General features: G+C 48.2%; 4 protein-coding genes across 10 annotated transcripts in view; 1 reads left to right on the forward strand and 3 right to left on the reverse strand.

Annotated features, from left to right (window-relative positions):
* The window catches only part of LOC128823088 (uncharacterized), a 27,466-nt gene extending 26,634 nt beyond the window's left edge, over window positions 1-832 (forward strand). For both annotated transcript variants that reach the window (XM_054005176.1, XM_054005178.1), the window contains one exon: window positions 208-832. In XM_054005176.1, the coding sequence (XP_053861151.1) occupies window positions 208-722 (515 nt within the window). In that variant the 3' untranslated portion in view covers window positions 723-832. The remainder of the gene's footprint in view (window positions 1-207) is intronic.
* The window catches only part of LOC128823014 (zinc finger protein 436-like), a 446,052-nt gene that overhangs the window by 411,005 nt on the left and 19,961 nt on the right, over window positions 1-15,086 (reverse strand). The window lies entirely within an intron of this gene.
* LOC128823052 (zinc finger protein OZF-like) overlaps window positions 822-15,086 on the reverse strand; it is a 34,234-nt gene continuing 19,969 nt past the window's right edge. For 3 of the 5 annotated variants that reach the window (XM_054005096.1, XM_054005099.1, XM_054005100.1), the window contains 2 exons: window positions 4,341-4,445; window positions 822-3,969 (listed from right to left, as the gene is read on the reverse strand). In XM_054005096.1, the coding sequence (XP_053861071.1) occupies window positions 2,596-3,921 (1,326 nt within the window). In that variant the 5' untranslated portion in view covers window positions 3,922-3,969; window positions 4,341-4,445 and the 3' untranslated portion in view covers window positions 822-2,595. Of the gene's footprint in view, window positions 3,970-4,340; window positions 4,446-6,161; window positions 6,275-12,388; window positions 12,516-12,737; window positions 13,956-15,086 lie in introns of those variants that run through there. The other 2 variants (XM_054005097.1, XM_054005098.1) reach the window with 2 other exon arrangements.
* On the reverse strand, window positions 7,869-10,113 carry LOC128823086 (pre-mRNA-splicing factor CWC22 homolog). Its single transcript, XM_054005173.1, has 2 exons — window positions 9,444-10,113; window positions 7,869-8,488 (listed from the first exon to the last, which is right to left on the reverse strand). Exons 1-2 carry the CDS (start codon window positions 9,826-9,828, stop codon window positions 8,004-8,006), a joined length of 870 nt encoding a protein of 289 aa, XP_053861148.1. The 5' UTR covers window positions 9,829-10,113; the 3' UTR covers window positions 7,869-8,003.

A 15,086-nucleotide genomic window follows, 5' to 3' on the forward strand; every position in this document is an offset into this window, starting at 1 on the left:
ACAACTGGTTGGTGGGGGACTAACTAGGAGGGATGCAGCAAGTCAGCGGGGGGCTAGGGGTGAAATTGAGGCAAATTGCGACCTTGAACAGAAATCACATGTGCTATGTAATGTGAATAGTGTTGTTCACTGTGAAAAGAGTATAAGCATTGTTCTGTAAAAATATATCTTTTTAAAAAATTCTCTCCTTTTTTCCCCTCCCTCCAGCAGCTGCAAATTTTTCAAGCCTCCCTCCTCCATCCCGAAGGCTATCTCAGATAAGGCGTCGGAAAAAGAGGACGCAAGAGGAGATGTTCGCGGAAATCATGGAATCCACCCGCAATGAAAGAGCCCATCTGAATGACTGGAAGGACACGGTTTCAAAGTATAGGAAAGATGCCAGTGAATGTGAGGACAGGAGGGACCAACGTGAGGACATGAGGGACGCTCGAGATGAGAGGTGGTGGCAGGAAGATCAGAGGAGGCAGGATGCAACGCTGGGGCTGCTGCGTGAGCAAACAGACATGCTCCGGCGTCTGGTGGAGCTTCAGGAATGGCAGCAAGATCACAGACTGCCGCTGCAGACCCTGTATAACCACCCTCCCCCCTCACCATGTTCCATAGCCTCCTCACCCAGACGTGTAAGAACGTGTGTGTGTGGGGGGAAGGCTCCATGCACCCTCCCATTCCACCCCAGTGGACAGCCCAAGCAAAAGGCTGTCATTATTTTAACCTTTTTTTAGTGGCCTTTTCCTTCCCTCCAATCCTCCTCCTAAGCCCCACCCGGGCTACCTTCTCAGTTCTCTCCCTCTTTTTATAATCAATTAATAAAGAATACATGATTTTAAAACAATAGTGACTTTATTTCCTTTGAAAGCAAGCTGTGATCAAAGGGGGAGGGTGGGTTGCCTACAGAGAATGAGTCAATAAAGGGGGCGGGTTTTCATCAAGGAGAAAGACAGAACTTTCACACGGTAGCTTGGCCAATCATGAAACTGGTTTTCAAAGCTTCTCTGATGCACCGCGCTTCCTGGTGTGCTCTTCTAATCGCCCTGGTGTCTGGCTGCGCGTAATCAGCAGCCAGGCGATTTGCCTCAGCCTCCCACCCCGCCATAAATGTCTCCTCTTTACTCTCACAGAGATTGTGGAGCACACAGCAATAACAATGGGGATATTGGTTTGGCTGAGGTCTAAGCGAGTCATTAACAATCGCCAGCAACGTTTTAAACGACCAAATGCACATTCCACCACCATTCTGCACTTGCTCAGCCTGTAGTTGAACAGCTCCTGACTCCTGTCCAGGCTGCCTGTGTATGGCTTCATGAGCCATGGCATTAAGGGGTAGGCTGGGTCCCCAAGGATAACTATAGGCATTTCAATATCCCCAATGGTTATTTTCTGGTCCGGTAAGTAAGTCCCTTACTGCAGCTGTTTAGTAGTGTTCCTGAAGACGAGAGCGTCATGAACCCTTCCTGGCCAGCCCACGTTGGTGAAACGTCCCCCGTGATCCACCAGTGCTTGCAGCACCATTGAAAAGTAACCCCTGCGGTTTGTGTACTGGGTACCCTGGTGCTCCAGTGCCAAGGTAGGTATATGGGTTCCATCTATCGTCCCACCACAGTTAGGCAATCCCATTGCAGCAAAGCCACCCACTATGGCCTCCACATTTCCCAGAATCACTACCTTTCGTAGCAGCAGCTCAGTGATTGCTTTGGCTACTTGCATGACAGCAGCCCCCACAGTAGATTTGCCCACTCCAAATTGATTCCCGACTGACCGGTAGCTGTCTGGCATTGCAAGCTTCCACAGGGGTATCGCCACTCGTTTCTCAACTGTGAGGGCTGCTCTCATCCTGGTATTCTGGCGCTTCAGGGCAGGGGAAAACAAGTCACAAAGTTCCGTGAAAGTGTCCTTACGCATGCGAAAGTTTCGCAGCCACTGGGAATCTTCCCACGGCTGCAACGCTACGCTGGCCCACCAGTCTGTGCTTGTTTCCTGGGCCCAGAATCGGCATTCTACGGATAGAACCTGCCCCATCAACAACATGATCTCCAAAGCGCCGAGACCCGCGGTTTGAGAGAAGTGTGTGTCCATGTCCATATCCTCATCACTCTCATCGCCGCGCTGCTGTTGCTGCCTCCTCCTTGCCTCGTATTTCTCTTCCTGGTTCAGCATAAACTGCATGATAATGCGTGAGGTGTTTACAATGTTCATAACTGCTGTCTTGAGCTGAGCGGGCTCCATGCTTGCCGTGGTATGGCGTCTGCTGTGTTCACCCAGGAAAAAAGGTGCATAACGGTTGTCTGCCATTGCTTTCATGGAGGGAGGGGTGAGGCTATACCCAGAACCACCTGCGACAATGTTTTTTGCCCCATCAGGCACTGGGATCTCAACCCAGAATTCCAATGGGTGGGGCAGACTGTGGGAACTATGGGATAGCTATGGGATACCTACCCACAGTGCAACGCTCCGGAAATCGACGTACATGGATGCACACCGACGAATTAATGTGCTTACTCTGGCTGCATACATTCGACTTTATACAATCTGTTTCCAAAATTTGAATTCCGTAAATTCAGATTAATCCCGTAGTTTAGACATACCCTTTGGCCAGGTCTAGTCAAGGGATTTATTACAGTTCTTGCCCATGTGGATTCTCTGATGTTTAATAAGGTTTGAGCTCTGATTGAAGCTTTTCCCACACTCGGAGCATGTGTAGGGCGTGTCCCCTGTGTGGATTCTCTGATGTGTGATAAGGGCAGAGCTCCGACTGAAGCTTTTCCCACACTCAGAGCATGTGTAGGGCGTGTCCCCTGTGTGGATTCTCTGATGTGTGATAAAGGCAGAGCTCTGACTGAAACTTTTCCCGCACTCAGAGCATGTGTAGGGTGTGTCCCCTGTGTGGATTCTCTGATGTGTGATAAGGTGTGAGCTCTGACTGAAGATTTTTCCGCACTCAGAGCATGTGTAGGGCCTCTCTCCTGTGTGGATTCTCCTATGCGTGATCAGGGCAGAGCTGTGATTGAAGCTTTTCCCGCACTCAGAGCATCTATATGGTTTTTCACCAGTGTGGATTCTCCTATGTGCGCTCAGGGCACAGCTCTGACTGAAACTTTTCCCGCAGTCAGTGCATGTGTAGGGTTTCTCTCCTGTGTGGATTCTCTGATGTATGGTAAGGTTTGAGCTCCGATTGAAGCTTTTCCCACACTCGTAGCATGTGTAGGGCCTCTCACCTGTGTGGATTCTCTGATGTGTGATAAGGGAAGAGCTCCGACTGAAGCTTTTCCCGCACTGAGAGCATATGTAGGGCGTCTCCCCTGTGTGGATACTCTGATGTGTGATAAGGGCAGAGCTCCGACTGAAGCTTTTCCCGCACTCAGAGCATGTGTAGGGCGTGTCCCCTGTGTGGATTCTCTGATGTGTGATAAGGGCAGAGCTCTGATTGAAGCTTTTCCCGCACTCAGAGCACGTGTAGGGCTTCTCTCCTGAGTGGATTCTCTGATGTCTGATAAGGTGTGAGCTCCGACTGAAGCTTTTCCCGCACTCAGAGCACTTGTAGGGCATCTCTCCTGTGTGGATTCTCCTATGTGTACTCAAGGTAGAGCTCTGATTGAAGCGTTTCCTACACTCAGAGCATTCATAAAGTTTCTCACCCGTGTAGATTGTGTGATGTGTAATAAGGGCAGCGTTCAAATTGAAGCTTTTCCCGCACTCATGGCATGTGTAGCGTGTCTCTTCCAAGTTGATTCTGTCGCGTGTTGTAAGGTCTGAGTGGCTACTGAAGTTTTCCTCTGGCCTGTCCTGAGTCTCACAGGCTTTTGCTTTTCCTCGGAGTGCACAACTCCCGGAAACATTCCCTTTGGATCTTCCTGATAACATTCCATGTGGTTTTACTTGCTCAACATCTTCCTGCTGGGGTTTCTCCTCATTCTCACTCACCATCCCATCACCTCAATGGGAGACAAAGAGAATCCAGACATAGGTCACTCCCTGTACCAGAAAGAAAGGAAATCTCAGAGAGAGGAATGGAAAAAGGTATGAACAAACCAAAATATGTGTGGGAGAGATCAAACCTATCAGGAGCTGATTTTCCCCAACCCTTCCCCAGAGGAGAAAGGAAGAGATCAGTTTTGGTCCGCATCTCACCAGAACACTCAGGGAAAAGCGAGATCGGGAAGGGATATGCTGCCAGTTGTCAGTCAGAATAGGAGGGAATCCATGAGTGACATCCGCCATAATGATTCCACATCTGCAGGGAACAATCCTAAATTTGGGAGAGCTCACAGGGTCTTTGTAGGGCATCCCAAATGTTTCCTGCATTTCCAAAAACAGTTGTTGAGTTTGTTTAACTAATTTCTCACCTCTCAGAAGCTCTTCTTTCTCAGAGCCCTGGAGGTCCAAGATCCACGGCTCTTCCCCTCGTTCCAGCTGTGAGATCACATCAGGTTTGGAAACTGGAAACGCTACTACAGGCAAAGAAAACAAGGGAGGTCAGTGGAATTTATGGGATACTTCGCATAAAGAATATTCCATGGTTTTAACCCAGCTCATTTTTAAGCAGTAACATCCCAAAACCACCTTCCTTGGTTCAAAGTGGCAGGAGAGTTATTATTATAATAAATCATATGCATTACCTTAGTACCTCAGGACCAACTAACAGTGGGTCCCCACTGTGCTAGGCAAATTTCAAACCCAGAATAGTAGCTGGTCCATGCCCTGAAGAATTTACAATCTAAATAGACAAGACGGACACAGAATGGGGGAAGAGGTAGAACCCACTGTTAGAATAGAGATATTCAGGCCTGCCTGTAAGGCCTGTACTTTAAGAACTTAGGTGTATTTTTATCATTTAGCTAGTTACAGGGGTATAAAAACAAAGAATCAAAATCACAGTCCGCCTGTGTCTGGGCCTTGTCTCACTAGGAGAGTCTGAGGCCTTGTTCTCAGGCTAAGGCCTTTGGCTAAGCAGCAGGGGCAGCCATAAGCTGGGAAGCGTAGGGTCACATCCTCACCTCCCAAACCAATCACACTGAAATAAGGGGGTATTGGGCAGTTAGGAAGACAATCCTGTCCCGATAGCGCCCATCACCACCTGATAAAGAAACAGACCTTAAGATGGTTAAAGAAAACTTAGTTTGATAGCATCCTGTCTGGCAAGAAATCACTTATCAATGGTTGTGGTTGTGAAACCCTCATTTCCGTATTGTTTTATCTTTATGGCCACCGCTTTGACATTGTAAATCAGTCTGGTTCTCTAATTGTTTGTCTGCTGTATAATTAATTTTGCTAGGTGTAAGTTAATTAGGGTAGTGGGATATAATTGGTTAGAAAATTATGTTACAATATGTTAGAATTGGTTAGTTAAATTTCAGTACAATGACTGGTTAAGGTATAGCTGAGAATATTATTATATAAACAGGGTCAAAAAGGAGGGGGAAGGGAAATTGGCATCAATGTTTGTTAAGAGGGGGAAAGGGAACAGGGAATGGGGACACAGGCAAGGCTCTGTGGCATCAGAGCTGGGAAGGGGGACACGAGGAAAATGCTCTGCGGCATCAGAGCTGGGAAGGGAACACTGGAGAACAGATTATCGCGTATAGAGATAAGACCGACTGGTATGAAGGGCTTCGGAATATGCCTGCTTGGAAACTAAACCCAATCACATTCTCTGCGCTTCGGACTTCTGATCTTTTGCTGCTTGCTGTCTGCATGACAAGAACCAGGCAAGTGGGAGGGTGAAGGGAAAGCCCGCTAACAAAACTGACAGGCCCTGATAACCAAGAGGTAAGCCTTTAAGGAAGGTTTTAATACACTTTGGAACTGATAACGGATTCCAACGAGGACTGATGAGGGGGCGATGGTAAATACACATTTCAATCCTTTTCTTGTTTTTATATCTTTTCCAAAGAAGGCACACTGGCATACTGTCATGGATCCATAGGATCTGTGCAATGCCCTGGCTTTTAAAAAATCCTTGGGAGGTGCCCCTTGAGTGCACTAGACCTCCAAGGGGTCCCACTCTTCCACAAGAATAGGCCACGTAGCTTCAACACCTAAGGGTATGTCTACACTACGGGATTAATCCGAATTTATATAATTCGGATTTGAAAAACAGGTTGTATAAAGTCGAAATGTATGCGGCCACACTAAGCACATTAATTCAGTGGTGTGCGTCTAAGTACCGGGGCTAGCGTCGATTTCTGAAGCGTTGCACTGTGGGTAGCTATCCCATAGCTATCCCATAGTTCCCGCAGTCTCCCGCGCCCATTGGAATTGTGGGTTAAGATCCCAGTGCCTGATGGGACAAAAAACATCGTCACAGGTGGTTCTGGGTACAGCCTCACCTCCTCCCTCCCTCCCACCTCCCTCCCTCCCTGGATGAAAGCAACGGATGGCAGACAACCATTTCGTGCCTTTTTTCCTGGGTGGGTGAACACTGCAATCTCCATACCACGGCAAGCATGGAGCCCGCTCAGCTCAAGACAGCAGTCATGAACATTGTAAACACCTCGCGCGTTCTCGTGCAGTTTATGCTGAGCCAGGAGCAGAAAAACGAGGTGAGGAGGCAGCGGTGGCGGCAGCGCAGCAACAAGCATGATGAGGACATTGACATGGACATGGACACGGATACAGAATTCTGTGAAACCACGGGCCCCGGTGCTTTGGAGATCATGTTGTTAATGGGACAGATTCTATCCATGGAACGCCGATTCTGGGCAAGGGAAACAAGCACAGACTGGTGGGACCGCATAGCGTTGCAGGTGTGGGAAGATTCCCAGTGGCTGCAGAACTTTCGCATGGGTAAGGGAACTTTCATGGAACTTTGTGACTTGCTGTCCCCTGCCCTAAAATGCCAGAATACCAAGATGAGAGCAGCCCTCACAGTTGAGAAGCGCGTGGCGATAGCCCTGTGGAAGCTTGCAACGCCAGACAGCTACCGGTCAGTCGGGAATCAATTTGGAGTGGGCAAATCTACTGTGGGGGCTGCTGTGATGCAAGTAGCCAAAGCAATCACTCAGGTGCTGCTACGAAAGTTAGTGACTCTGGGAAATGTGCAGGCCATAGTGGATGGTTTTGCTGCAATGGGATTCCCTAACTGTGGTGGGGCAATAGACGGAACCCATATCCCTATCTTGGCACTGGAGCACCAAGCCACCGGGTACATAAACTGCAAGGGGTACTTTTCAATGGTGCTGCAAGCACTTGTGGATCACAAGGGACGTTTCACCAACATCAACGCGGGCTGGGCGGGAAGGGTTCATGACGCTCGCGTCTTCAGAAACACTACTCTGTTTAAAGGGCTGCAGCAAGGGACTTACTTTCCGGACCAGAAAATAACTGTTGGGGATGTTGAAATGCCAATAGTTATTCTTGGGGGCCCAGCCTACCCCTTAATGCCATGGGTCATGAAGCCGTACACAGGCAGCCTGGACAGGAGTCAGGAGCTGTTTAACTACAGACTAAGCAAGTGTAGAATGGTGGTAGAATGTGCATTTGGCCGTTTAAAAGGTCGCTGGCGATCATTATTGACTCGCTCTGACCTCAGCCAAAGAAATCTCCCCATTGTTATTTCTGCTTGCTGTGTGCTCAACAATCTCTGTGAAAGTAAGGGGGAGACCTTTATGGTGGGGTGGGAGGCTGAGGCAAATCGCCTGGCTGCTGATTACGCGCAGCCAGACACCAGGGCGATTAGAAGAGCACACCAGGAAGCGCTGTGCATCAGAGAAGCTTTAAAAAAGAGTTTAATGACTGGCCAGGCTACAGTGTGAAATATCTGTTTGTTTCTCCTTCATGAAAACCCGCCCCCTTTATTGACTGATTTTCTGTAAGGAACCCACCCTCCCCCTTCCCCCAGCTTGCTTTCAAACCAAATAAAGTCACTATTATTTAAAAATCATTTATTCTTTATTAATAGATTAGAAAAAGAGGGAGGGAACCCGGGTAGGATTTGGGAGGAGGATTGCTGGGAAGGAAAAAGCCACTAAGAAAAGGTTAAAAAAATGACAGCCTTTTGCTTGGGCTGTCTACTGGGGTGGAATGGGAAGGTGTACGGAGCCTCCCCCCGCCCATGTTCTTACACGTCTGGGTGAGGAGGATACGGAACATGGGGAGGGGGGAGGGTGGAACAGGGGCTGAAGCGGCAGTCTGTTTTCCTGCAGCCGTTCCTGAAGCTCCACCAGACGCCGGAGCATGTCTGTTTGCTCACGCAGCAGCCCCAGCATTGCATCCTGCCTCCTCTGATCTTCCTGCCGCCACCTCTCATCTCGAGCATCTCTCCTCTCCTCACGTTGGTCCCTCCTGTCCTCACGTTGGTCCCTCCTGTCCTCACGTTCACTGGCTTCTTTCCTATACTTTGAAACCGTTTCCTTCCACTCATTCAGATGAGCTCTGTCACTGCGGCTGGATTCCATAATTTCAGAAAACATCTCTTCTCGCGTTCTCTTCTTACGACGCCTTATCTGTGATAACCTTCGGGATGGAGGAGGGAGGCTTGAGGAATTTGCAGCTGCTGTAGGGAGGGGAAAAAAAGAGAGAGAATTGTTTAAAAAGCTACATTTTGCAGAACAATGCTTATACTCTTTCACGGTGACAAACACTATTCACATTACATAGCACATGTGATTTCTGTGCAAGGTCGCATTTTGCCTCTTAATGCTGAGTGCCTGTGGCTTTGCTGCTAGAGATCACAGGTCTGGGCAACAGAATTCGGCTTGCATGCAGCCATGGTAAGCCATTGTCTTACAGCTTCTGCGCCCTCCTTTCCCACATACCAAGCAAAGCCCGTAGAGTACTGCGGTTTTTCTGTTAACATTCAGCAGCAGCAGAAAACAAACTAACCCCCCCGCCTCCTGCCATGAATTCTCTGGGATGATCGCTGTACCCCTCCCCCCCACCGCGTGGCTGGTAACAGGGAAGATCCCTGCTAGCCAAACGCGAAAAGCTCAGGGCCAATTTCCCATCTACGCTTGGCTAACTGCAGGGAAGGATTTATTTTCCGCCACAGGCAAACAGCCCAGTAGGAACGGCCACCTCTGTCCCCTTAATTAAGTTCCTGTATTTCAACCAGGTTACCAGGAGTGATATCACTCTCCTGAGGATTACACAACAAGATAAAGAACGGATGTTGCTTGAATGCCAGCAAACACCGGGACCATACGCTGCCAGGCTTTGTCAGGCAATGATACCAGATTACTTGCTGCAAGCATGGCGTGGTCAAGTGTCCTACCATGGAGGACGGAATAAGGATGCACTGCCCAGAAACCTTGTGGCAAGGCTTTTGGAGTACCTCCAGGAGAGCTTCATGGAGATGTCCCTGGAGGATTTCCGCTCCATCCCCAGACATGTTAACAGACTTTTCCAGTAGCTGAACTGACCGCGAATGCATCCCAAGTCCTCAGGGCAAAGTAATCATTAAAAACCGTTTGCTTTTAAAACAAGTTTTATATTTTAAAAGGTAAACTCACCTGAGGTCCCTTCCATGGGGTCAGAGTCTTGGGTACTGGCTTGGGAGGGTACTTCAGTCAGGGTGATAAAAAGATCCTGGCTGTTGGGGAGAACGGAGTGCTGTGTGCTCTCTGCAAGCTCATCCTCCTCCTCCTCCTCTCCCCCATCGGCAGAATCCTCAGGCGTCGCTGATGAGACTATCCCCGACCCAGAATCCACGATCACAGGTGGGGTAGTCGTGGCAGCCCCCCCTAGAATTGCATGCAGCTCGGCGTAGAAGCGGCATGTCCGCGGCTCTGACCCGGAGCGACCGTTTGCCTCCTTTGTTTTTTGATAGGCTTGTATGAGCTCCTTGACTTTCACGCGGCACTGATCTGAGTCCCTATTGTGGCCTCTCTCCATCATGCCCTTGGAGATTTTTTCAAAAGTTTTTGCATTTCGTCTTTTAGAACGAAGTTCTGCAAGCACTGAATCCTCTCCCCATATAGCGATCAGATCCAGTACCTCCCTCACGGTCCATGCTGGTGCTCTTTTTCAATTATCAGCCTGCATGGTTACCTGTGCTGATGAGCTATCTGTGGTCACCTGTGCTCTCCACGCTGGGCAAACAGGAAATGAAATTCAAATGTTCGCGGGGCTTTTCCTGTCTACCTGGCCAGTGCATCCGAGTTTAGATTGCGGTCCAGAGTGGTCACAATGATGCACTGTGGGATAGCTCCCGGAGGCCAATACCATCGAATTGCGGCCACACTATCCCTAATTCGAAATGTTGAAATCGATTTTGGCGCTACTCCGCTCGTCGGGGTGGAGTACAGAAATCGATTTAAAGGGCCCTTTACATCGAAATAAATAGCGTCGTTGTGTGGACGGTTGCAGGGTAAATTCGAATTAAAGTCGTAGTGTAGACCAGGCCTAAGACTGAGCCTCTGGCTTCAACACTCCTATTTCAACCTGTGAGCTCTGCCAGCAGGTCCAGCTGAATGACACTCCTGGTCAGAGACTGTTCCTCAGTCAATGCACAGAGCAAATGTTTGCTGTGACACTGGGCAGACTTTTAAAGCATAGCAGAGCTTATTAGTCAACTGAGCATTGGAAAGTCCTTAGATTAGGACAGAGAAGCCAAGAAGACAATATAGTCCATACTGGCCAATGCCCTTGAGCCCTGCTGCTGTAGAAAACACTTTGGTTTCCTTTCACTGTGACTGTCCATTTGTCTTCGCTCCGGCAGAGCTTCCTGTGTCTGCAAGCCCAGTTCTTCAGGCTCCCAAAAACATAATGAGTCCATGTATGCTTCACTCAGCCAAGCAGATATCCTCCCATGGACAGGTAATAATTATTCCCTTGTCTCTGTCAGGTATTCCATTGATGTAGGCTGGTCCCAGCCAGTCCTTAATAACCCATTCATATCACCCCATGACAGCTACATAACAAAACACCTCATGTCTCCTGCTTTTTATAATCATAGCAATACCAATCACAGAGGGAAACAGAGGTGTGTATTGGCATCATACAAGTATCACCAAAATTCCCACCTCTATCGCACACACACACTGCTCACAGCCCTTGGAGAGAAAGCAAAGCACAGGAACTGGACCTTAGTCCAGTGAACACAGTGGAGGATAAGCTGCAATCCTCACACCTTAGTCAAAAAGGAGAGGCGTGTGGGTCTCCACCCATAGAGAGGGGCTGGCGAGAGGCCTGATACAGGAGCGCGCATTGCTTGAGCAGACCATGGAGGCGGGTCAAAGGCTTAGCTATCCCAGAACTGTGACATCGCAAAAGCACGTTTTGGGGAATTAGGAAATCGAGTGACTCAGGTGTAATGGGAGGGAGAATTAAACTCCCCCAGTCTGTGGAGACGGCTGGGGAATTAAACACTAAAATTCAGGAGCAACAGCCTCTAATACTTGCAGAAAAGGAGAACGTAAGAAACAAGAACTAGGCCATGCAACCGAGGAGGGACAGGCTAAAAGATCCAAGGAGCCTGAAGGGAAGACAGCTTGTGGCTGCTGCAGAAGGGCGGAGGGGGGACAAGACTCTCTCCAAACTCTCACTCCTCCTGACCCCGACCTGATTTTATGATCTATGACCTACTCTCATGTCTTGTGGGCAATTTTATACACGCTAGAGGTAAAATGTCATGATCAGAGTATTGCTTATTAGCTTGGAACATGCGTGGAGGGGCAAGGAGGTGATCATATATAAATGGGTTATTAAGGGCAGGGACTACACTACAGCCGGGATCAAAGCTCTGAGATCGATCCACCGGTGGTCGATGTAGCAGGTCTAATAAAGACCCACCAAATAGACTACAGATCTCTCTGCAGTCGAACCCTGTATTCTACCCTGACGAGAAGAGTAAGGTAACTAGACCCTGCGATCAAAAGTTAAAATAATAATATTTGGGGGGGAAATGTACAATTAAGTGAAACTGAACAGAAATAAAACTGGAGTGTAGGCTCTAAAGCAACAAGGCTTGGATAGGGATTCGGGGTTAAAGGTCTGGGATCCCCCAAGCTCAAGATCCCCAAACCTGTCCTCCGTCCCACGGACCCACCCAGCCCACTTCCTGGGTGCCGTTCCACCACACTCCCCTACCCTTCGTCCCATTACTCTCAGACGGCACCACCTCCCAGCACCTTGGGAACTTCTCGTCTTCCCTCCTCGTCTCTCACTACCTTATCCCTCCCTGCTGCTTCTTAGCTCTAATCCTATACACACCCTTCCCATGTCCTGGCAACCCAGAATTATCTACTCCCCCCCTTCTCCTCCCCTCCCACAGCTCTGTGGGGTCCTGAATGGCAACATTATATGCTCTCCTATCAAGAGAGGAGCTCATCTGATTGTCACACAAGACATGCATAAGTCAAAACTTGAGTGATGAATAAAGGTATAAAGTTATTACTACTCAGGTTCTTTAGAGACCCCACAGCTTCTAAAAAACTGAGGGGATGGGAATCCTTACACAGTAAGACCACCGTCTCATAGTTCTCCTGCATGACATCCCTGTAGAAGGCTCTGTGAGTGGGGGGCAGGAGAGCCCACTCTTCCCTGGTGAAATACACAGCCACCTCCTCGAAAGTCACCAGCCCCTGAAAGAGCAAGAGGCCAATACTCAGTATCTGCTGCCCCACTCACAACCCCACTATTCACAGAACAGCAGCACCAGGTGAATCGAAGCTCTGGGAGGCACATGTTAACAGAGTCCCACCCCACCTTGCCGAGAGCAGACAGGAAGCATTAGAGGGTAGAAAGAGAACCTTTGTGTCTCCCAGCTGACAGACGGAGGCAGGGTTTTCACATTTATCACATACCTACTAGCCAGAGCTTGATATAGGAGATAGGACTGTCTCTGGACCCTGCTGGTGGCTCCCTGCTAGGAATCCCAACACTCTCCAAATAAAATACATGGAAGAAAGGGGAAGTCAATAGTAAAGAATATAAGTTAGAAGTTCAGAATTGTAGAAAATTGGTAAGGGACGCTATCAGAAATCAATGATCAATCAATGACAATAAGAAGGAAGTTTTTAAAAGTATATTAAGTACAACATAAATCCTAACAATGGTAGTGGTAAATTACTAGATGGAAATGGTAGAATTATCAAAAATAATGCAGAAGAGGTAAAAGTGTTCAATAAATATTTCTCTCCTGGATTTGGAGAAAAACAGATGATGTAACTCTTATCATAAGATGTTGACGCCGACAGCCTTTCCATTCCAACAGTAACTCACGAGGACGTTAAACACCATCCATTAAAGTTAGATGTGTTTAAATCAGTGGGTCCAGATAACAAGAGTTTTGAAAGACCTGGTGGAGGAGCGTGATGGACTGTTAATGTTGATTTTAATTGGGACTTGGAACACTCTGAAAATTCCATAAGTCAGGAATAAAGCTAATGCTGTGCCAAAGTGTAAAAGAGATGATCTCTCTAATTACAAGAGTGTTAGTCTGAAATTGATACTGGGCAAGAAAGATGCAAAATACACATGGCATACATTAAATAGATTAAAAACTGTGATTTTAAATGGGGAACCATGGTCGAGTGGATTTCTTTCTAGTGGGTTCCCGCAAGGATTGGATCTTGGCCCTGTGCCATTCTTATCAATGACCTAGAAGAGAATATAAAATCATCACTCAAAGTTTGGAGTTGCCACAAAGATTGGGGGTGGTGGTAACTAATAAAGTGTCAGTAGAATCAGGCTCCAGCACTGAGAGTCTGGGAAATTTTCCCAGCCTTGGCTGGGGGGTTATTTCCTGTTCCACAAAGAGGGGAAGTTCCATTCACAATTCCTGTGTCTTGAAATTAATACCTATCTCACACTACACCCCATATTCACCATAGTGGTAGGATTATAATATGATTAGGACATAATTATGAGGTATTTTGTGCAAGATGCGTCATGTGCAGGGTCATTGGAAAAGTTATAGTTTCCTGAATAGGATTATCCTATTTGTGTGCATGGATCATGTTTGTATCTGAAGTTATGGATATTGACTATGTATCTGTGGCATGGTCTACACTACGACTTTAATTCGGTTTTCTCAGCATTAATTTGAATTTACCCTGCAACCGTCCACACAACGACGCCATTTATTTCGAAATAAAGGGCCCTTTTAATCGATTTCTGTACTCCACCCCGACGAGCGGAGTAGCGCCAAAATCGATTTTAACATTTCGAATTAGGGATAGTGTGGCCGCAATTCGATGGTATTGGCCTCCGGGAGCTATCCCACAGTGCATCATTGTGACCGCTCTGGACAGCAATCTAAACTCGGATGCACTGGCCAGGTAGACAGGAAAAGCCCCGCGAACATTTGAATTTCATTTCCTGTTTGCCCAGCGTGGAGAGCACAGGTGACCACAGATAGCTCATCAGCACAGGTAACCATGCAGGCCAATAATCGAAAAAGAGCACCAGCATGGACCGCGAGGGAGGTACTGGATCTGATCGCTATATGGGGAGAGGATTCAGTGCTAGCAGAACTTCGTTCTAAAAGACGAAATGCCAAAACTTTTGAAAAAATCTCCAAGGGCATGATGGAGAGAGGCCACAATAGGGACTCAGATCAGTGCCGCGTGAAAGTCAAGGAGCTCAGACAAGCCTATCAAAAAAAAAGGAGGCAAACTGTCGCTCTGGGTCAGAGCCACGGACATGCCGCTTCTACGCCGAGCTGCATGCAATTCTAGGGGGGGCCGCCACCACTACCCTACCTGTGATCGTGGATTCCGGGTCGGGGATAGTCTCATCAGCGACGCCTGAGGATTCTGCCGATGGGGGAGAGGAGGAGGAGGAGGATGAGCTTGCAGAGAGCACACAGCACTCCGTTCTCCCCAACAGCCAGGATCTTTTTATCACCCTGACTGAAGTACCCTCCCAAGCCAGTACCCAAGACTCTGACCCCATGGAAGGGACCTCAGGTGAGTTTACCTTTTAAAATATAAAACTTGTTTTAAAAGCAAACGGTTTTTAATGATTACTTTGCCCTGAGGACTTGGGATGCATTCGCGGTCAGTTCAGCTACTGGAAAAGTCTGTTAACGTGTCTGGGGATGGAGCGGAAATCCTCCAGGGACATCTCCATGAAGCTCTCCTGGAGGTACTCCAAAAGCCTTGCCACAAGGTTTCTGGGCAGTGCATCCTTATTCCGTCCTCCATGGTAGG

This window comes from Malaclemys terrapin, chromosome 15 (assembly GCF_027887155.1).
Source record: "Malaclemys terrapin pileata isolate rMalTer1 chromosome 15, rMalTer1.hap1, whole genome shotgun sequence".
In the NCBI taxonomy this organism is placed as follows: Eukaryota; Metazoa; Chordata; order Testudines; family Emydidae; genus Malaclemys; species Malaclemys terrapin.

What these genes read in the sequence shown, in the direction of transcription:
- LOC128823086 (XM_054005173.1), bottom strand. Translation starts at nt 9,828, where the DNA reads ATGATGGAGAGAGGCCACAATAGGGACTCAGATCAGTGCCGCGTGAAA. An exon ending in CCCCATGGAAGGGACCTCAG is followed by an intron (nt 8,489 to 9,443) that starts GTGAGTTTACCT and finishes CCCTCCCTACAG; the next exon opens with CAGCTGCAAATTCCTCAAGC.